The following is a 23,872-nucleotide window of genomic DNA, read 5'->3' as shown; positions in this document are numbered from 1 at the left end:
GAAGGAAAAAAAAAAAAGGAGGCTGAGATAGACCCCCAAACAAGGACTGAAGAGAAAAGAAAAAGAAGTACAAGAAAAACTTAAAAGAGAACAAATTCTAAACCAAACATGATACATATAATGTGACATGAAATGTTGCAAAACAGATCATTTATAAGCTGTGAATAATCATTCTCTTTAATCATATTGTGGATAGCTAATAAAATCAATACATAGTACACATGCATATATTCGCATTGGAAACTGAAACACCGCTTTCTTCGAACTAAGATAATATGATATTTTAATTACGTGACTTTGGCATGATTTCCCACATATTCTATGCCACAACCAATCAAGTATATTACAACTCAAAACATTTCAGTAAAACGAGGAAAAAAAACAAGCTCAGACCTTCTTCCGAGTAAATCGAGCAAAATTCTCAACTACTCTCCTCTGCAATTTGATCGAAGCCGGATATTTTAAGGGTTTTCTTCTCATCTACCACGAGGATTCACTAGCTGAGAGAAAACTGCACTGGTGGCAACATCTTCGGCATCATCATCGGTGCCTGAGTGCACCCCATCAATCATACTCACACTGTTGTCAAATGGTTCAAGTGATGTCAATGGAATATCCGGGATATGGTTTGTGCTGTTATCTTCCGGCTCAGTGAGTGCAGATGAGGTTTCCTCGAGCTGAAGAGCATACTCGAGATTCCATAGAACATCACCCATAGTTGGTCTGTCAACCCCGTATTCCGCTAAACACTTCTCAGCTGTCTCACCAAACTTCTTAAGAGATGCTGGGTTCACCTTCCCCGCCAAATTTGCGTCCATGATCTGATCCAACATTCCCTTCTTCTGCCAGCTCATCGCCCATTCTGCTATGTTAACCTGGTCCCTAGGGAGTACAGGGTTGAGTGCAGGTCTGGTGCAAAGGACTTCCATCAAAACCACCCCAAATGAGTACACATCCGACTTCTCGGTCAGTTGTTGCCTTCTAAAGTACTCGGGGTCAAGGTAGCCAAAACTACCCTTGACAGCAGTACTTACATGAGTTTGATCCAAAGCTGGACCTGTCTTCGAGAGGCCAAAGTCAGCAACCTTAGCCACGAAATTCTCGTCCAAGAGAATGTTTGTAGTCTTCACATCTCGGTGAATTATGCTCTGAGCTGCCCCTGTGTGGAGATAATGCAGCCCCCTTGCAGCTCCAATACAAATCTCGAGCCTTTGTTTCCATGAGAGGGATGGGAGGTCTGTCCCGTAAAGATGACTCCTAAGGGGCCCATTTGCCATGTACTCATAGACCAAGACCATCTCCGACCGTTCATCACAATAGCCGATTAGAGAGACCAAGTGGCGATGACGAAGCTTGGACAACATCTCAATCTCGGTTCGAAATTCGGCCATACCTTGCTCAGATCTTGGATTCCCTCTCTTGATGGCGACCATCGTCCCATCTTCAAGTGTCCCCTTATACACCCTACCAAACCCACCTACCCCGAGAAGTAAGCTTTCATCGAATTTGTTAGTTGCATCCATGATCTCTTGGAACATAAAGAACCTACCAAGGTTCGGGGAGGCCAACGAAAGGCAGCTAGCGGTTCCACTCTTCTGAGAGGTCATGGAGCCCTTTGTCATGGTTTGCGAATTTCCATATAACGGTAATGGCCGCCATGGATGTCCCTGGCGAGCAGCCTTGGACCTTCGGGAAAGTATGCAACAATAACACAAAGCTATCAACCCCACGGCAGCCGAAGTTCCCACGGCCAACCCGATTATGATTCCCAACTTACTCTTTTTTGAGGACAATTTGGGAAGAAGGCTCTCAACAGGAGATAACCCAACCATGCTTCTAGCATCATTACTGATCTTCATGATCTCCAATCCATTTATGATTGCATTCGGGATGTCGGCCACTGGATCTGGCCCCACACTTACAAACAAAGTACCCAAATCAGTCGAAGAATTGGAGATGAAATCTCTGTAATAAGGTACGTCCAAATTACCAGTCAGACTAGACAGGTCTAGACTTCCGAGGGCAATATCAGAGTTGATGTAAACATTGAACACGAGGCTGTTCAAAATCTTGCTCACAATATCGCAGAAATGCAATCGGACAAAATATGTGAAGCTTGGATCTACTGGGAAGACCCAAGTCATATTGAAGTTAGTATTTGCAACATTCGCATCCTCCATAGTCTCCGTGGTGGCATAAACCAAATTCGGGGCTGTTTCGGGTGTAACGCCCACGGGATATTTTATTATTGAGGGGTCAACCGACACATTCACAGCAGAACTGTTCACATGAAGGTACTTTCTATCATTTTCCCATGTTCTCCCGAGGGTATCATTCAGAGGGGTGAGCAAAGGGCCTCCCATATTCAATCGGTACACAGTCTCAAGGGCAAGATCAGAGAGGCCACTAAAAGGGCTAGAAGGGGTTAAACTCAATGCTCGGTCAGGAATCAAATTGTCTGGGATAGAGACAACTTCAATTCCATTCACGAAGGTAACCGAGTTATTCGATGGAATAAAGTTGAGAATCAAAGCATCGGATGTCACATTTACGGTGTACTCCTTAAACAGATAAGAAACATTATAGCTCTTTAAAGTGAAATTATGCAAGAGCACAAAGTTATCGGTGACTACTGTGATAGAAGCAGATTTCAGATCGTGGTTAGAATCAGGAAGAGGGTAGAAATACAGGCGGACCCAATGCCGTCCCTTTTGCTGGATTTCAAATTTGTAGGAAGCTGGAGCAGAAAAAATTCGTGCAGATTGGAAGATTGGAGATGGGACGCTAGAATTGGAGCTAGCAACCACAGAATTTTCTTGATTCTTTAACACAGATGAAGATTGCTTTGAATCAGGAACAAAAATCCGACCTTGGAGGGAGACATTTTGTGAAGACCCACAAGCAATCAAATAGTTATCAATAGGAATGAATGTAGCATTGGAACCATAAACCATAAACCCAATAAAAACAACAGCAAGAACCAGAGGAACCAACTTTAATGGTCTCATTTTCACTAACCCAAATCCTCAAAACCCACAAACTGTCCACACTCTAAGACCCAAATTCTTCAGAGCTCCAGATCCTAAAAACCTGATTTCCTGAAACCCAAATCTAAGAAACTCCACATGAACTTAACCTGAATCCTCGGAAGCCCATGTTCTCAAAACCTAATACCCTCAAGAACCCACTTTCAGAATCAAGTTTCCACTATAACCCAAATCTCTATAAACCAATATCTACAAAAACTACTTGTAATGGACAAAAACAAGAAAAAGGAAGAAATTTTAAGTTCACTAAATAGCAAAAAATGCAGACTACTATTAAACAAAATGCTGAAAACAGACAAAGATCAGATTTTTTCAGTAACTTTACCTCTCCCAGAGAAAACCCAGAAAGCGATCAAGTTCAGAGAGAAAATCCAGTTGTTATCATACCAAATGACACCATGAGATCCATACTATGAAGCTTTTTCTTTCTTCAAGTCAAATAGATCTTTCCAGGCTGTACATTAGGCTGTCATTTGCAAAGAAGCAGACCCCACCATTAACTTAAATAACGCCCCCATTTCAGAGAAGTTGCTCTCCCTCTCTCCAGACATTTTAGTTACTTTTGATTCACCATATCTTATAACAGCTAAGACTTCAAGTAAGATAAAACGCCATGGAAGCTCTGCAACTCAGCTATTGTTTGCCTTTAAAAGTTTATAAGAAAAGAGATCTGCTATTGGCAGCCCAACTTTTACTTGTCACATCCGATTAATAAAATAAAAAAATAGGGACTTTTCCCATACGTACGCGACCTATTCAAAATTCCGATTTATAGTGACTTTTGTAGTCATAAAATCACTGGTATTTTATCTATAAATTCGTTGGTAAAAAAAAATGTTGAACTCACAAAATCATAGATTATAAAACTGATGAATTCACTAAAAAAATATGTTTGAAGAATTAAAATGAATAGTGTATCTAACTCTGAATTTCGTCATATTCAATGCACGAAATAGAGATTTATCCTAAAAAATAAGTGAAAGTTGGGGTACCATCTCCCTCTCTCCCTCTCTTTGTTTAGATTTCTATTTGCTTGATTTAGGATATTATATGAACTTACTAATAATTATTAATCGTTGAAATTTTTTCTGAATGTGTTATAATACTTTGTAATATTGAGATAATATCGTGAACCAAATTTTTATAATGTTTGAATCATGTTTTTAAATTTCGTCTTATATTGAAATGACTCGGGTAAATCTTTTTTATATCATCCATGAACAAGACAGATAGACAAGGCATCTCCCATGTGTAAAATCTCACTAGACAAAGAGATGATTTGGGTAATATTTTAAAAATCTCGATCAAGTCAGTAAAACTCATTCGAGTCAATTGGATTTTATATATTTTAATTAAAATAATTATTTATTATATAAATAAAATATGATTTATTGATAAAAAAATCTTTTAATTTATTTTATTTAATATATATAGGGCCGGTTCTTGGGCCATATGTAAAAAACAATGATTTTTCAAAATAAGGGTTAGAGGTTTTGGATTGAGCTGATTTTTTGCGATGATGGTCACTATGATGAGAAGATCATCCTCACAAAAAATCAGCTCAATCAGAAACTTCTAAATCCATCAAAAGTGATTTTCAAATTATTGGTAAAAATTGATAAAAAATCGACGGTTCACATTCTAAATCACTTTTAATGAGGTTAGAAGTTTCATATTGGACTGATTTTTTTTTTTTCCGGATGATCTTCCCATCATAGATATCATCCTCACAAAAAATCAGCCCAATCCCAAACTTCTAACCCATATTTTGAAAATTTGTTAATGTTACATTGTTTTTACATATGATTTTTCATATGTCCCTTTATCCGTTCTCATATATATATATATATATGAATAAATAATTGTAAAACTGATAAAATGGTTTATCTCATCTAAGAAGAGTTGACTTGTTTGAGATAACTCGATCTCGTCCATTAGCATGAGGAGATATCAAGAATGAGTTTTGAAATCATGGTTTAAATGGTGTGTTTTAATCTTTAATTATGTTGAAATTAATAATTTAAGAAAGAGTTGTGCTGGGTGACATAGTATTTATTGTGATTCTCACAATTTTGACGTGGACATGCATATATAATCATAGATAATTTTTACTCATATTGCAAGGAAATACATTTATGATTACGTGCACATCCCACATCAGACTTGTGAGAATCATTGTAAATGCTTTTTTTCATTTCAGCATTTTTCTTAAAAGGAATTGGGGTTTAACAAGTGAAAGTTTAGGTGCTAATAGAGCTCCATAAGAAAATTGTTTTTGCGGTTGCTCTGCTGGTGCTGGGACCAAGGACCGACCAACGGTCCCTAGGATCCTCTCTTTTACGCGGTTTTTAGTAACGGAGAGTATTTTTAACGGCGTTAAGAGACGGCCATTAACCGTTACGTGGTGATGCGATGGTACTTGTCGTTCTCTTCTCTAACGGCAATTAAATGACGTTATTTGTCATGGTTTTTTGGTTTTGACTGTGTGTGTAAAACAAACAAGGTAACCAACTCTCTACTCTCTACGTTATTGGCGGTCGGACACTTTTGTGTCCAATGACGTTTGACATTGTAATTACTGAAAAGGTCATTTGGTTTTTTTTGAAACACGAAAGTTCGTGAATTCGTATGAGGGGTTTTTATGACATTTTGAAAACATATATACCTAGGACGAATATGCTGTTTACAACCAGAATAAAGCTATTCAGCATCAGCATCCAACTGTCACGTGCAGCTACACTTTTCAAGGGAAAATTTTTAAAACTACCCTAGTGAAGGGATTTTATTTCTAAATAGTCCCCTAATTTTCAATAATTTGATAGGACATTTAATAAAAAAATTATTTCTTAATGTTCTCTTATTTAGGGAGAACTCATTATTTTTTATTATTTATTGTCGAATTTACTAATTTTTATTTATTATTGAACTCGATGTTTTTTTATTTAGTGTTGAGTTCACAATTTTTATTGTTGAGCTCACCACTATTTACTGTTGAGTTCACCTTTTTTAATAAAAAATGATGAATTTGATATTAGTAAAATCCATCTATTTTTAATTTTTAAATTTCAAGTTTTTTCGACTAAAATACATAGAAATATTAACTAAAAACTTTAGATAATGATTTGTTTAGATGATTTCAACCTAAAAGATTTATTCTTGATTGATTTTCATCTAAAAATTAAAAAAAAAATTGAAAAAAATCCTAAATTTTTACATACATTTTCAAAATATTTGAAAAAATCACCTTCAAAATGGAAAATAAAGTGAAATAATAATATTTCAAACATACACTCTTTTTTATTTTCTCAATAAGTTATGTGTTGGTATCTAAAATTCAGAACGAAAATAACAAACATTCTACATATAATGAGGAAAAGATTATGTAACAAAGTACATGATAGAATATTGAACTACAACAATAATAACACCATAGAAAAATATTAACGCATATCACCCATATGCCAAAGAGTTTCCACGAAACTTTGAAACGGTCATGGGTTGAAATACCTGAATGTGAAAAATAAGATTAAACATGAACTTGAATTTTTCAAAAAATAAAAGAAAAAAATGGAACGAAAAAGTAAATTTAAAAAAGACAATTTGATTCAAAAAAATTTTGATTTAATTATTTTAATACGTCATTGAAACAACATAAGACATGAAAATTGGAGTTGGAAGAAATTTGTTGTCCACACTATTTAAATTGGTTAATCTTTGTAAATTTACTATTTATATAGGGTTTGTGTTGGTAAAACTACTATTTATTATATTTACTATTTACTATTTATATAGGATTGCGTTAAAAAGTCAAAATTCCTTTTTTCAATCTCAATCTCAATCTTTGTGAATGTCAAATCAAGAGTAATGTAAAGGTAACAAAAATGGCGTGTTAATCGTTGGATCCCACATCAACTTTAACGCTGTTAATTTGACGATCGTTATGCCATGGAGTTGATGGCGAGAGTAATCAGTTAAAACTAACTTTTTCTGTTAAGTAGAGGGGTAGATGCACGTGCTGAACAAATTAATGTCGTTGGTTATGACCTAACTTTATTTTTCTCTTTGTTTATAGGATTGAAAAGACCTCCAACTCTCAACTGAACCAACCAGCTGTCTTTTAAGCAGATTTATATATCAAATAAAATAACGTTATTTCGTAAAATCTAGGGAGGACGTTGTCCTCAGGATGACAACAACAAAGCTTGGGATCCAACCGAGCACGTCGAGGCCTTTGGGTTTGAATCCCACCGCCGCCTATCACGCTCTCTCCGTGAATACAGCCGGGCGGCGCGTCCTGATTTTCTACGAAACTTTAAAAAAAAAAAAATTCCCAAATGTTTGAGTCAACTAAATTCTTAGCACAAGAAAAAATACTTTTATGACATAAATACCCCTGTGGATGATCTAAGGTCAGTTTAAAGTTGGGCTTGGGTTGGACCCATTTTAATTGGTCGGTTCAAATAATCTCATCTAGTTAGGGTAAGCTTTAGTTCCATTCATGTCCATTTGCATTGCTGCCCATTTGTGGGTCCACACCGAAACCATTCCTCCCAATTTTAAGAAAATTGAGTTGATTTTTCCATTTCACCAAATCGGAGCACATGAACACAGATAAAAAATATTAGAGATAGATCTGACGGCATCTAGTGCCCAAAACATCTCAATTATACTAAACCAAGGTCTAACCTTAGTCCAAACAATTTGACATATATTGGTATGATCATTACTATTATATACTCCTTAAACATCTATCAATTAAGGATGGGTCCTTCCTTTAGAATCATATATTTATCTCATTGTATCTCGAGGACAAAAATCTACGATTTTGAAATCACTATCACATCAATGTAATTATGTCGAGCGTACTCACTCTAGAACGACACTTATCTAATTGAGATTTCATGTATTTTTAACTAAGGAAATTTCCCATGTCAATTTTGTTTTTAGACTAAATGAAAATGTGCTAAATGCCCTCATCTTCAGGTTGAAAACGAGGGAAAATTTTTATTCAAACGATCTTGAGAAAAAAAATTAAAATTTTTTGACAGAAATTAAAAACAAAGACATTTAGATCATTTTTATTAGTCTATTGGAGAAGAAAATAGTTAAAGGGTTCATTACCAATTTAAAAACATAAGATATCTCAAATATTTACCAAAAAATGAGGGGTTACATCTAAATCAGCCACAAACTTACCAACTAGGTGTGGCCTATGGGACCACAACGATATTGATCACTTGTTTCATTAACCTTTGCAGATGGAAGTCAAGTCAAGCAGATGCGTACGAATTGCTGACAGTGGAAGTCCTTCTACGAATTGTCTGGTAACAACCTCACACGTAGAAAAGTACCCCAAAGCCAAGGTGTCACAGTAGAAGACAAATCATACCACATGCCAAGTTCATTCATTTGGAAATTTGCTGTAAACCTAACATTGATAAATGTGGAACTTTTTCAAATCCTAATCACTGGAAATCAATGCAAATTTTACAGTTTTCTCAAGTTAGGAATCGATCTAGGACCTATCGCAAACAATTGGATCTAATCAAGATTACTATGATGTTTATTGGATTGCGCTATGGATATCCAAATTCAATTCAATAGGTGGATTGGGTCTAGTTTAAATCAAATTAATATGATTTGATATAAAAAAATATCTGTATAATAAAATACAAATGTTGTCTTTCCAATATTTATCCCCCCCACAAAGAAAGGTTCAGAATCAATCTCACAGGCATCTTGAATACAATTTTCTATTTTATTCATTTTTTTTACCTCATCATTTACAATAACACCCCTCTAACTTTATTGTCTTTCGTTGTCTATCTCCCTTTCTAAGATACCCTTTTAACTTTATATATAATATTTCTTCTTCTCTCGATTTTCTAATAATATCTCAGTAATTTTAGAGAGTTGTTATTGCCACACCAATTTTTTTACTAATAACTTTTGATCGATTTAGAAGTTTTTGATTGGGCTGATTTTTGGTGAGGATGATCTTCTCATCATAGAGATTATCCTCACAAAAAATCAACTCAATTTAAAACTTCTAACCCATATTTTGAAAAATGATTGTTTATATATATATATATATATGATAATTTATATATCCTCACACAAATTATTGTAAAATGACCAAGCCAAAGCAAGACATATTGATCCAAAACTAATCCATTAGATTACCCAAAAACTTATTTACTATGGATTCCGACCACACAACGCTAAGGTTTCTATCATTGTTATATGTGGAGGACATTTTTTAGAAAAATGACACATGACAATCACGAGACGACCTATCCGAGCGTTAGAATCAGTAGAGGATGAAGAAAGGTCGGCCATTGTATTCAACCAAGTTTCGAGGGTTTATGATGAAAGCTTGAAAGTTTCGAATCCCTTAAAATAAGGAGTTTAACCACATTCACATAAATCGAGAGAAACCCCTAAAAGAATGGAATTGTTTGAATGGAAATCAAGGAGAAAATCTATGAAGATCTAAGGGAAGAAACCCCTATCAATACATAGGTGCAAGGTACTAAAAGATATATTATTTTCTTTGAAAATACGATATACTATTTCTTGTATTAAATCCTGACTTGGGCGTCAGAGCGGTGTTATTGTAGGCACACCTAAGGATAAGAAGAGAGGAGATTTCAAGGCTTTGTCACAGATCTCAAGGTAGTGCAACTTTTTTACATCTATACTATACATGCACGTTTAATTACATGTCAACATAACTTTTTTTATTATAAATATTATGTCTGTATTATTTTGAATATTGCATTAATAAATTTATACAAGGACACATTTGTGATTTGAAAAATGTAATTTAATTTGGATTTACTTAAATAATTCTCGCTTTTGTAAGAGTCAACTAACTTAATAGATAAAATCTTTGGATGATGATACCATAGACCTGGGTTCATTTATCAAGTTATTGAACTCATTAAAGATACATTTAAAAAATAATAATATCCATCATTCTCTCAATAATGGTAAAAATATCATTGTAGATAAATTATTTTAAATGAATTTTTATACATCAATTTTTTTTTTAAATACATTTTTTCAAAGATCACAAGATGAATAAACATATACCATATGAGTTCGTCATGCATGTTGGAATCATTCTTATGAATTAAATAGCTATGAAAATTTGAATAACTAATTTTCAGATTTTATTATAAAAGAAATAAAAAAGGCACTTTCACAACATAGGTCACATTTGGTTGTCTTTTTTATAAAAAAAAATATTGAAAATATGATTTTAAATCTCATCAAATATCAAGATTACTCATGCAAGTTATCCTTTGATATTGTCCATGAATGAGATGGATTGACAAGGCGTCTCACATTTGCAAAATCTTACGAGACAAACAAGATGACTCAAACAATACTTTTAAAATCTTGGTTGAGTTAGTAAAACTCGTATGAGTTCACCGAATTTTCGTATATATTTTAATCAAAATAATTATTATTTTTTAATTTAAATATTTATTATCTTTAAAATATGATTTTATAATTAAACATATTCTAATCAACATTACTTTATAGAAGATTCATAATAATTTTGATATAAATATATATCAATAAATGATTTATCTCATCCGAGACAAATTCTCTCATCCATAAAGAGATTAGATGTGAAATTGAGTTTAGAAAGCATATAATGGATTTTTTAGATAAGTGTTCTCATCAAAGTTCAAACCATGATTTTTAAATTTGTTTTGATGTCTTGTCTCGTTCGTAAACGAGATCGAGTCATCTCAAACAAGTTTTTTTTTATACATTTGAGATATTACGTTCAACAATGAAAATAATGAATATGAAATTTAAATCTCATTTGATATATTGACTTGTCCGCAGGGGTGGAGCTAGGATTTTCCTATAGTGGGGGTAAACTATGGCTAGTTGTATAATAAAGATGAATGATTTTAAGGAGAAATTAAGAGGTTTTTAGTTAATAGTTGAAGAAAATGATATTTAAGTCATTTCCAATAAATATTTGAGAACTCCCGGTCAAGAGGCAATGTCATCAACAAAAAATTAAAAAGGTGAGGGAGTGGGACAAATGGGTATGTAATTAGTTGAAAATATAGGGGTGTTTCAAAGTTCTGTGGGGGCAAAAATTGGAGGGAGGTGAGGGTGTTGGGGGAAATGGGGAGAGGTGAGGGAATGTAAACAAATGGGACATGTAATTAGTTGAAAATATAAGAGTGTCTCAAACTTCTGTGGGGACAAAAATTGGAGGGAGGTGAGGGAGTGGGGGCAAATGAGGAGAGAGGTGAAGGAGTGGAGACAAATGGAACATATAGTTAATTCAAAATATAAAATTTCTCAAAGTTCTGTAATTGCCCCCACCAGCTCCTTACTAGCTCCACCCCAGCTTGTCCGGACAATACCAAGACGACTGGCGTGATACTTTGAGACGAGTTTTGTAACCATAGTTCAAACTCTCCATATTTTATTTTAATTTATTACTTGTAAAAATATCTTACAATTTTGCACGATTATATCTCCCACGTTCTCGCGTAGGTGACGTCACTATTTAATACAAACATCCAATGACAGGAAACTGTCATTTCTGTCCAGATATTTTCAATACACGTGTCATCATTAAAGAGAAGAGAGTCGTGGAGTCTTTATCCGCATTTACAACGTGGGCTATCATCGTGTTTCGAAAACCGAATCGATGCCTGGATTATTGAAGATTTGTCAAATTGATCCGGGTCGGAACTTGGTTCAATTTGATTGAACCAGGTTATTAGAAGATCCGGTTGAGAGTGAATTGGACCAGAACACCAGATTAGGGAATTGCAGGGCTACTTATATATGTAACAACATTGATATTTTTTTATTAATAATAAAGTTTTTTGATAAATAAAATTTTCTTGATAAGAAAAATGTGTGTTATAATAATGCATAGGGGTGGAAATTAAGGGTGTTAATGGATTGGGTCCAAAATTGGATCTAGATGGATCTTGGACCAATCTGATAAGGACTAGACTTTGAACTGATCCAATAAGAATTTACTCAACTCTTGTGGATCAATTTTATTTTACTTTTAATATGATATTGAATCTGATTAGACATATAAAATATTGACCAACTTTGTATATTTAAACAAAAGTCGTGATTTTCTGACTTGAAAATTTTCACTCAATCTGTATGCAGCTGATAGGGGTGTCAATGGATAGTCGAAGTCCGAATCCAAATTCGAAAAATTGGATATTATCTAAAATTTTTGAATATCAGATATCGGATATTATTTTTACATTTGAATGGGTTTCGGATACGAATTTGGATGTTACAAAATCCGATTCGATAATATCCACTCTGATTATAAATATATGTGTTACGTATTCATGTTACACAACAAAACTAATTTATATATATATTCTCGTATATTCAAGTTTCACAACGAAATTTAACTTGAAATATTTGATCTTCTCTCAAGCAAAGACCCAGAACTAGCAACGAGGTTTCGATTGTGCAAACTCTTCCCATAGCCACCCTCTTTTCCGGCCGGCGAACATCAAGGTAGGTACTCGTACTTCATCTCTCTCTCTCTGTAAAATTTAAACCCCCTATTTTTTTCCTATTGTGCGAGCTCTACAACCATCTTCTCCGACCTATGGCATCCAACTCTCTCTCTCTCTCTCTCTCACACACACACACACACACACACACACATACACAGTCACAGTAAAACCCTATTCTTTTACCCCTCAAAATCCATCAGCTTCAACCTTAATCAAAATAATCTTGATTTATTTTTGAAAATCTATTTCTTCTACGTTGATGTAAATCTTTATTCAAATTTTTCATAATTTTTTTCAAAAATTAAAGTTTATTTGATTTTAAGATCATCTTTTTTCAAAAAAAAAATCGAAGTTTAAACCAAATCTTCAACTTATTTCAATCTTAAAATCTTCAACCTATGGAGCTCACAAGGTCAATTTGGTTTTTACAAATCGATTTGGTTTATCGAATCAGATATCCGATATATTTTTCGAATTCGAATTTGAATCTTGGTTAATAATATCTGATCGGATTCGAATTCAGATATCAATATTTTTTTTCGAATTTGAATTCGGATATAGCACTATCTGATCGGATATCTATTCGTTGACAACCCTAGCAGCTGACATGGCAAGGGCACATAACCATAGATATTTTTCTTCGAAATACACAAGGAAAAGATCAATGATTCAATATCTTTGCCACATCAGTTGAGTACACAGACTGTGTGAAAATTTTCAAGTCAGAAAATCATTAGTCTTAAGCAAATATACAATAAATTTTACATACTTTTCTACACTTTATCATATTGAGATATGATTACCAAATTGGGTACTTATCAAAACCAAAATCTTCGACTAGATCCAAAGTTATTAGATCAAAATGGGTCGGATTTCGTGTATGATTGATCCATTGATAACCATAGTGGCAATATTACTTTTACCATCACCAAATTCATTTTTAAGTGGGTAGATGTATCAACAGGAAAACAAATGAAATTCATTGAGGATTGATGAAAGAGAGAGTTCATTGGTAATAAGGAATTCAAGTTCATTATAGGATATTGTTTTTTAGGTAAACTAGAATCGAACGTGTGATCTCAAAGCAATTACATCGATTGAACTATGAGCCCAAACCCATTGATTGAGCTAAGAGCGTGTCAATGGATTTGAGGTTCATGAATGAACGACAACGACACCAACAACAACAAAGCTTCATCTAGAAGATAGCGGTCGGCTAAACAAATATTGTTCATCCATTCGACTCTATCCAAAATTAAGTCTATTGTTATAAAGACGAGTTAACATCAGCTTTCACTCTGGACCACATCAACCAAACTATAAAATAGGTCTCCTATATGTGTCAAGGCAATAATTGAACCTACTTCTAAGTTGGTCTAAAATTAGTTAAGCCTGACCCATTCAACAATTGGGCCAGCCCAAGAAAAAATATATGTACTTTTTGGCCATTTTAAGATGGGCCGATCCAAGTCCATTTCTACTGTTAAAGCCTGCCTATCCCATGTACAAATTTTACAAATTTTTTTTTTATAAAGTTTTTATCATTTCAATATACTTAAAATACCTCTATAATTTCGTTTCATCTAGTGCAATGAAACCATCCTTTTTTCCATCATGTACATCATTATATGTACTTCTAAAATCTGAAAATTCATCATCAAAGAGACATATAAACGGACCGGGCCAAATTGCCCAATGGACCTTTACTTATGAGCCAAAAAGGTCCAAACCGGATACCGGTCTGAAAATGTTTTGGATTTAATTTTGAGAAATGCTAAATGAATGCTGTTTTTGGCCAATTCACCTGCCCTACGATGTGTTGGCACACAGTCTAACAAGTGTTTGACATGAGGAGCAATGACATCAACAATAGAGAGAACTTCTCTCTTTTGCCCGTTGCCCACTTATTTAATTTTTTAGATTTCAAATCTCAAAAAGGGTTGTAGGGCCAATATTGATTATCACATCGACCATCCAACAATACAGCTTTTTAAATTTCATGAAAATATTTATATTAAAAAAAATAATAATAAAAAAATATTATTTTTTTGAATTTGATTCAACGTGTTGAAACCATTGACCACCTAACTTTAAAAATAAAATTCAATGGTGAAAATTAATTATATATATTTTTATAAATTATATAATTTTGTCCTCTACAATTCCATCGCATCAGAGCATGTATGTTTTTTTTTTTTTGCCAATCGAGTGTCCGGGCCAACTTGCGCCCACCACGACTAATCTTGGGGAAGATTATCACAGCAAGCCACCACTATGATCTCCCAATTAAATCATGAGAAAATCTAAGAGAGGAGTCGAATCCGTGATGTGCATCTAACCTACACTTCACATGCTCGCCTTTACCACTTAGGCAACCAAGGGTGGGTGATCATGCACGTTAATGTCACGAGTTGATCAAATCAGAAAATTTGCTTATTTTATTTTAGTGTCATGGTAGGAGAGAGAAAAGGGTGTTAGGTGCATTTTACTGGTCGAAGTCGGGTACATTTTACTAAAAGTTTTGACTTGATGGAGAGAAAGATTCTTCTCTCCAACTCTAACCAGAGCTGTACTATCCAATCGATACGATTCTGAAGATATTATTATTAGTCATCGTAAAACCTGAATTACTGATTGTACAGGTTAGTCTAGGGTTTCAATTCTTTAATTTATTAAAGATTTAGATTCTAGAACTTGTTCAGAAATCCTAAACCACTCGATGGTTTGCATCAAATTCTAGTTAAAACCCCTATTTTTTGGGTCAATTTTGATGAATTACTACTGAAATTTGGAAGCATTTTGATCTCTATAAAAGGGGGAATTTTCTCAGACAAATCTAATTTGCCTAAACTGAAAGTTGAATTGTTATGTAAAATTACACTAGTTTGTTGAATTTCAAAGTTCTTGTTCTTTAAGAATTTAAAATAAGAATCTTTAGATTTTCAGTAAGACTTAATGAAATTTGTATTAAATCTGGAAAAAATTTCTCCATTTGATGAGAACTAAAAAGGGGTGAGTAATTAACTAACCACTCAACTGAATTATAATGTTTCTTACAGAATAGCATTAGAAATACTTCGTTTTTTTGTTGAAGTTTTTAATATTTTTCTTCTGTGCCAGCATAATGGTTGCCTCTAGATTATTTTTTATTGGGAAAGTGCTTCTTCTTCTGCAATTGCTCCCAGGAATTCAAGCTTGGGGAAAGGAAGGACACTTTGCAATTTGTAAGATAGCTGAGGTAAGACCACAGCATATTAAAAAAAAAATACATTTTTCTGAATCAGGATGATTTGGTTGTTGAAATTTGAAAATGGGGGGTGCGCCAAATGTGGGCTCCTAGTCATCCGTCTACCAGTAGAGAGGACAATGTCCTCTCCTTCCGTGGAAGTATTCCTCAATAGGAATTATGGCTATAAGTTTCTGTTTCCGTTCCAGTTTTTCGAAGGTGCCAGCTAGCTTAGTTGGTAAAATATATGGGTGATGATACTACAGTCATGTGTTCATTTTGCGCCCACATTGAGTTACCGATCTCATTAAAAATGGGCTTGCCAATAATTTCTGTTTCAATGATCATATAACATCGAAATGTACTAAGACAACGTGAACTAATACATGTCTATTTATTGTAACCCATTGATGCATCGTTAACACGGCTGGGTTTGCCTCGATATGTATTTTACTTGGGGTATCATTTTGATTATTGTCAATACAGAAAGAGTAGTTGTCATTTAAATTTACATAGATCAAAATTGAAAGCCACGAATAAAGTTCTTAATGATCTTTGGGTAAGAAATCTAATACAAAACTTGTTGGAATGTTTCAGGGGCTACTGACTGAAGATGCTGCAGATGCTGTGAAAGCGTTGCTTCCAGAGTCTGCTGAAGGTGATCTTGCTGCTGTTTGCTCCTGGGCAGATGAGGTCCGATTCCATTTGCGCTGGAGCAAACCTCTTCACTATGTTGATACACCAGATTTCAAGTGTAACTACGAATACTGCAGTAAGTTTGCTTTTTCTCATCTTGCCTCTCTTGTATCTGCCATTTTTAAACATTTCTATTCTTACTTGGTTCTGGTTCTAACTAGAATAATTCCCATGGTTTGCGCAATTGTTAGCTAAAGAGAAATGTAATAACCCTTGGTTTCGTGTTATAGATGCATTGTTCACTCTGAGCGATTTAAACATCGAGATTGATTAGCCACTTTGTATGATGGCTGCCATTGTTGGAGGGAAGGTTCAAGAAATGAGCTCAATTTGGTGTCCTATTTTTCACAGTTGTTTATGAAAGAAATCATTTTTGTAGTCATTGGTCGGCAGACAAGGAGATTGACCTTTGCTTCTATGTACATAGGGGTAGTCTTTGCAATGTGCGAATATCCTTGCAACTGTTAAGTGTTCACTATTATCTTCTAGACTGTTTGTGTTCATTTTTCTCACCTAAATAATATCTACTTCTTGTTAGTGAGGCTTATAATGTTATTGTAGCAATGGTCCTGAGAGTTAAATTTATTGTGTACCCCATGCATTTTTTTTAAAAAACATTTTCTTTGTTTGCTTGTTTTAGATTTAAATGTACATGGATTGTCCAAAAAGCATCTGATTTTATACTTTATTTCCCTACATCATATTCACTCTTTTTAGAAGATACCAACTTTTGCTAAGTTGGTAAGGTGTGTGGAGTGTTCATCCCACGACCTATGTTTAAACTCTTCGAGCCTACCTTCACACTGACCACGAACCCCTGCTTTCCTTGCAAAAAGAAACAAACCCTCCTTTTAGCTTTACTTACAGTTATCTTTTGCATGACTGAATTGTTATGTTGTTTTCGCTTACTCATTACTTTGTCCTACCTGTTATGCATGAAACTTGTCTCCTCTTTTTCTCAACATTACATCAAATTTGATATGTCTTAACTTTGTACAGGAGACTGCCATGATTCAGTTGGACGTAAAGATAGGTGTGTCACTGGGGCAATTTACAACTATTCAATACAGCTAGAGACTTATCAGGACTCTACTTCAGAATGGAAGTGTAATGACCATTGTTTCGCTAATTGCAGTCCCAGTCTTGTATAGCTTCCATGCTCTTTTGAATTAAACGTAAGGCTTACTTTATTGAATACAGATAATTTGACAGAAGCGCTCATGTTCTTATCACATTTCATTGGGGATGTTCATCAGGTTTGCTCTTCCTACTATATCTTTGAAATCCAAGACTAATTAAGACATGCATTCTAATTGAAATTTTAAGGGGTGGGAAACTTTTTTTGTTATTTTATATTTACTTGTAGGTCTGGACATCGTGGGGTGATGATGTTGAAGTTGTGTTGTTGACGATACACTGCAATTGAGACCTACCCATGCATCATTTTGGGACAACTGCAGAATTAGTGGCAGACTCCTTGATTGAACATAGCTCAAAAATCATATCTATTAGTTATCTTAGCTGTCTCCATAACGAGGAAAAACAGGGACAGCTAAAACAAAGCGGTTTAACATATCAAATAATTGAAATACATCAGTGCACTAGGAATTGTTGGATGTCTTTATAACTTCTTTTCACACACCACTCAGAGATGCCCCACTGATTGAACAGTATAAATCGATCCATAGATGGACATACGTAAAGCAGGAGGATTCATCATTAGTGTATCAAATAATTGAAATACATCAGTGCACTAGGAATCATTGGATGTCTTTATAACTTCTTGTCACACACTACTCAGAGATGCCCCACTGATTGAACAGTATAAATCGATCCATAGATGGCCATACATAAAGCAGGAGGATTCACCATTAGTGTGCATTGGACACACAAAATTTTTTATATATGTATACACACACACCAAAATATTTCATTTCTAGTTATCTAATATTTTTTTTAGATTTTATAAACAAATATTGGTATAACATTTTATATTTCTTTCTTATTTTGCGACAATATTGACATGTCTGTTTTTGGATTTCTTCGTCTATTTAGTTTTTGACTCTTTGAGGTCCATGAGCTGTAAAGACATAATGATCATGGATGATTAATGATCTATCTAGTGTATTTATCAATTTACTAAATATGTCAAAGTATATATCCTCTTCGTGGCTTGTTAATGTGCTGACAGAACCAACTTGATACTGTAACCCTTGTGGTTAAACAAATATATAAAATACTTATTAACTTATTATGTTTGCCTTGTGATGTCAGCCTTTACATGTTGGATTCCTTGGAGATGAAGGTGGGAACACAATAACTGTCCGTTGGTACCGACGGAAGACCAATTTACACCATGTAAGTGTTGAATATTTCCTTTTCCCTAGCTCCTTTTCCATCTTTATTCTTCATGTTCATTTTTCGATTGACAAGTGCAAATTGAATTTTTTTCCTTCTTTCCTCTTACATGGATAAAATTTCATAGACCACACCATCAACAGTCTATGCAGCAAAGACATAACTTTTAGGGTTTTTGGTCATGTCAGGCATGTATCTGACAGAAAAGTTGACACATAAGGTAGGGGCACCCTTTATTCTAACGAAGTTATATGAAAAATGGCTTATGGAGTGATTTCCATATATTAATATATTATGTTGTAAACATAACCATGGTTTGATTTCAAAAATCTACTTTGAAATTAGTTTTTTTTGGTTTGGTTGGCTTCCCTTGGTAGGATTCTTACTTTGGATAATTTGATTGTGCGGGGTTGGATCATTCCAAATTGTTGTCCCTTATGCATGAGTGATGGAGAATCTGTTGATCATATATTAATCCATTGCTCTTTTTCTTATCATATTTGGTCGATTTTCATTGGTCTGTTCCATCTTAATTGGGTCCTTCCTCATAAGTTCTCTTCGTTGTTAGGAGAGTGGACCAGTAATGCTTTTCACAACAGAAAAATGATTCTTTGGGCTATGCTTCCCGCTGCTATTGCTTGGGGGGTTTGGACTGAGAGAAATAACAGAGTGTTCAATAATAAGAGTAGTTCCTTTCATGCAAGTTATTTGGAGATCTTGGGATTGTTATACCTTTGGTCAGAGCAGAATATAGAGTTCGCGGGGACTACATTTGATGATTTTGTTTTTAGATGGCACTCCTTATGTAATTATTGATATGGTTCTTTTTTTTTTTTTTGAAGCTCTCTCGGCCTCTTTGTTTCTTGTTTTCTTTCTTTGATCAATATATTATACTTTTCAAAAAAAAAAAAAAGATCTACTTTGAAATTTGAACACGTTATGGCTTATAGAAGTGTTTTTTTCTTAAACTTTTCATATATTTCTTTCCCTTATTCTAAAGGAAATTTTCTAAGTTAACTATGTTATTTTATAATACATTTATATGAATTTGTCGTCATTTTGGGCTTTTCAAAGGTGTCATGTCAGACATATTGCACCCATGTTGGATGCTCACATACAAGTCCATGCCATCCTGAAATGGTCAAGAATGAACATGGACAAGGATTCCATAACAATCTAAACCTGTAATGCTTTAATTATCTATGAATGACCAATTTTACTTTCCTACTAATGTCCAAGTTGCCCAAAGTTGACTATACTAGAAATCTCCACTGAGATTTCAGTTTCAGCAATCCCCTTTATGTGTGGAGGCAACTTTTTTTCCTAGCTAAAAGTTCTAAAAGAAGAGACTAGGAAGTAATCATTTAGCACTGCTATTTGTATTTTGAATTTATTATTTATTTATTTACATTAGGCAAGAGCACTTCATAATAAAAGTTGTGCAAAAAATAGTAAGAATATTAGTCACTGTTTTGATGGTATCATATAGGATGCTAACCAACTGTTGCTAAGCTCGCTTTTCTGTCTCTCTTGAGAGATGTGAAACTGGAATTTTTTTTTTTTATTATAATTGATATATTTCCATTCTGATTCCACAAATATCAGGCCAAATTAACTGGTTTCTTTCAGGTGTGGGATACCATGATTATTGACTCCGCTTTGAAGACATTCTATAATAAGGACCTCACCAACATGATACAAGCAATTCAAATGAATATTACCGTATGTTTTTCTTTTTAACTTATTTATTTTGTACTTCCTACCTTAGCATTTACTTAGACTATTGATCCTACTTGGGTATAAGTGATGTTATTGATTACATTCTTTAAATCAGTCTAACAGGAAGATCTCATGTTAAAGTTTATTTCTCTTGAAATACTTCAAACAGAGACCCTTGGGCAATACCAAAGACCCCAAATCTGGATTAAAGAATCGACAGGACAGAGATGAAAGAAAATATACAACCCGCTTAGCTCCAGGGAAAGTAACAAGACTAAAAATAAATATTATGAGAGACGAGTACCGAATACACAAGGATCTAACCTCCAAAAAGTACTATTTTTCTTGGAAAAGGAAAAGACCATACTTGTCCATTTCCGTGATAAATTTTAGCCACTTCAATTCTTTAAGGAGATCCAGGACTTGTGAAGAGAATTATACCAAACCTCCTTCATTTTGAGAGACCTGGTAGTTCTGATTGCCACGATTTTCCTTGTAGTCCCGATTTTTCAATTTGGTCTGAAGTTTCTTCTAACATATATGAATTGACTAATTGATTACAAATAAGCTATATGCTCCTAAGCTTTGAATCAATTTATTGCCCATGCCAATCCTGGTTTGTTTGAGGGATAAGTATGTGCCTCTATTTGTTCTTTCTCAACTTCTATTATCTTTGTCAACAGGATACTTGGTCCGCAGACATCTCATCATGGGAGAATTGTGCATCAGATCACACAGTATGTCCAGATCCGTAAGTACATGGTCTTTCTTGGTCCTTTTTCAGATGCTACTTATTCTAGATCCCTTGGACTCCCAACTCATCTCTCCAAAATTCTAACTTGGTGTTGACTCTTTCTCGCATCTCAACATCTAATACTACATCATTTGCAAATAACAGGCATCAAGGTACTTGTTCTTGAATAGGAGCAGTTATGTCATCTATAACATACATTTAATGTTAAAATTTTGACTGAAAGGGTAGAACTCATAATCTATGATGATCGTTAATCAACATGCAAGAAGGCAATAAAAATAAACGGAAGTGTTGCACAAGAGTACTAATGTCCTATAGTGTTGGAATCCGATATGGTCTAGACCCATTTATTACAGTACATGCAACACAGCTTTTATTACATGGTTAACACAATAGGCAGGTATGCTGGAGCAAATGTCCATACAAATGTTCAACTGTGCCCTTCTTGAACTTGGTTGATCCAAGGACGCAATATTCTTAGCTTGCTCACACGAATTCTGGAAAAATGAATGGAAAGAATTTGACTCATGCGTCCATGTTAACAAGAAAAGTGGAATGGCTATGTATGATCAATTGACCCTACTTTTGCAGCTATGCTTCTGAAAGCATTAAATTGGCGTGCAAATATGCATACAGGAATGCTACGCCAGGAAGCACTCTAGAAGGTACACTGAAGTCCGAATCTCCTATTTCTATTTTTAATTGAAATGTAAATATTTATTCAAAGCAATCAAAATAGGGAGCATTCTTACCGAGATGATGGTCTAAAATTTGATTAAACATGGGTTTCGATTTGGTATCATATGTTATGATCAAAGTATATGGATCCAAATCCCAGTGTTAAAAAAGATTGAACTCAATCTAATAAACTGGATTCTAAATCCAACTGTTCATGGAAAAACGTCTGCAAATTATGGGGACATATGTACAGTAGTTGCAACAAATCATATAGAAGATGCCTTCATCAGAAATTTGACTGTGAAATGATACTGTTCATTTGCATCTTTGAACTGTTTGAAATAAATGGTAAATCTCACAATTTGAATGTCAGCAACATCAGCTGAATCAAAGCCCATAGGTGGAATCCATTGTGTGGTGGCTTCCTAACCCTTTGATGTATTCCTCGCAAAAGTCGAGGATGGCTTCCCCATTTTTCACGAACTGATCCAAGAAATGGCCCACCATTTTGGATGGTTTGGATCAATGGGATGGTCCACAAATACATTTATAGTGCTTTTATATGGATGTTATTCAGCTGAGACAAGGCATGAAATGGAGCTGATCATACCCAACCTCTGACTGATCCATAAGGCCATACCTGTTTTACAGATGGGATCGGATCCTTGGAAGGATATCTCCATTTGACTGTGTCTGTTTTGAAATATGGTAATAAGGCCCATATTCAGAGTTGGTCCGCATTTGGACAGCAGTCATGTGACATGGATCGAGTTGGTTCTGGATCTACGTCTGGTCAGAACATGTGAAATTGAACCCAGAACACATACCTGTATCCGACCCATTTCATGCCCTGGCTGAAATTATTATTCTATAAAATCTCCTCAATTAATAATTTATGATTAATTTTTGGTTCAGCTCCTAATTGTTTATCTTGACATACCACTGTAATGCAGATGATTACTTCCTATCGAGGTTGCCTATTGTAGAAAGAAGGTTAGCCCAAAGTGGGGTCCGTTTGGCTGCCAGCCTTAACCGTATTTTCAAACCCCAGACATCAGTATCACAAGCTTTAACCATATAGAGATGGAAAGTGGGAAAGAATCAAAGCGAGTGAGACTCTAAGAACCCCCACACGCCAACCCATCATCATCATCTCTCTCTCTCTCTTATACGACAAGCAAAATTTGTAATAGATATAAGGATGTGCTTCTATTTCTGTTATGTAAAAGAAAGCTAAGACATATGAAGCAATAAAAAAACCATAAGATGAAACTTGTACCTCTATCTGTTGTGTATAAATATATAAGAAATCTATCTTTTATGGGCCTCATTACTCATTGATGATGGGAAGCTTGTTGAAAATGTCGGTATGGTTGCATATTTTGTTGGTGGGTTTTGTTATTATTTCAGTGCCCGGAGCTCAGGCCTGGAGGAAAGGTCATATGATGATGTGCCGAATTGCTCAGGTAAAATTAGGAGGCAAAAATATAAGACGTGCCAATTAGTATGACCTATGTTTATTGGTTTGAATATGGTTTCGTGGTTTGGCACTCTAGAATAAATCCAGTTCATAGGAGTAGGTGTTGGAAAAAATCTGCATTTCTATCCAGATTTTTGTGATCAAGTAGGGATATTTGAGCTACGTTTCAAGTGGGTCCCATTAGTTTTTTGAAGTTGGACCACTTGGAAACTTATTCATCTCATTGAAGAGAATAGTTTCATGTTTTAAGTTGTCAAAAATCCATTATGGGTGAATGACAAATCAGCTCCAAAGAACCCCTATTAGTCATGGTTTGTTGTATGTGGTTTATAAGATTATTGAGTTTATAAGAGAAACTCTTTAGTCCCACATCGG

The 23,872-nt window shown here is 34.6% G+C and overlaps 2 protein-coding genes across 2 annotated transcripts; one reads left to right on the top strand and one right to left on the bottom strand.

Annotated features, from left to right (window-relative positions):
• Positions 1-123: 123 nt before the first annotated feature.
• On the bottom strand, positions 124-3,683 carry LOC147411366 (receptor-like protein kinase THESEUS 1). Its single transcript, XM_086447800.1, has one exon. The coding sequence runs from the start codon at positions 3,006-3,008 to the stop codon at positions 477-479; it is 2,532 nt and encodes an 843-aa protein (XP_086303926.1). The 5' UTR covers positions 3,009-3,683; the 3' UTR covers positions 124-476.
• An 11,883-nt stretch (positions 3,684-15,566) lies between these two features.
• Positions 15,567-23,361, top strand: LOC147411365 (endonuclease 4-like). Its single transcript, XM_086447788.1, has 10 exons — positions 15,567-15,598; positions 15,707-15,824; positions 16,410-16,584; positions 17,508-17,615; positions 17,709-17,764; positions 18,783-18,866; positions 20,496-20,588; positions 21,269-21,336; positions 21,931-22,004; positions 22,971-23,361. Exons 1-10 carry the CDS (start codon positions 15,582-15,584, stop codon positions 23,096-23,098), a joined length of 921 nt encoding a protein of 306 aa, XP_086303914.1. The 5' UTR covers positions 15,567-15,581; the 3' UTR covers positions 23,099-23,361.
• Positions 23,362-23,872: the final 511 nt, after the last annotated feature.

Source organism: Akebia trifoliata, chromosome 1 (assembly GCF_017979445.1).
Source record: "Akebia trifoliata isolate Shusen 1 chromosome 1, ASM1797944v1, whole genome shotgun sequence".
Classification (NCBI taxonomy): Eukaryota; Viridiplantae; Streptophyta; class Magnoliopsida; order Ranunculales; family Lardizabalaceae; genus Akebia; species Akebia trifoliata.
The sequence above is the reverse complement of the archived record's forward strand: the minus strand, read 5'-3'. Positions and strand labels throughout refer to the sequence as shown.

Bases quoted from the DNA above. Each gene is read 5' to 3' on its own strand.
- LOC147411366 (XM_086447800.1), bottom strand. From the start codon at position 3,008: ATGAGACCATTAAAGTTGGTTCCTCTGGTTCTTGCTGTTGTTTTTATT.
- LOC147411365 (XM_086447788.1), top strand. The intron at 15,825-16,409 runs GTAAGACCACAG...GGAATGTTTCAG, and splicing joins CAATTTGTAAGATAGCTGAG to GGGCTACTGACTGAAGATGC. The intron at 17,765-18,782 runs GTTTGCTCTTCC...TTGTGATGTCAG, and splicing joins TCATTGGGGATGTTCATCAG to CCTTTACATGTTGGATTCCT.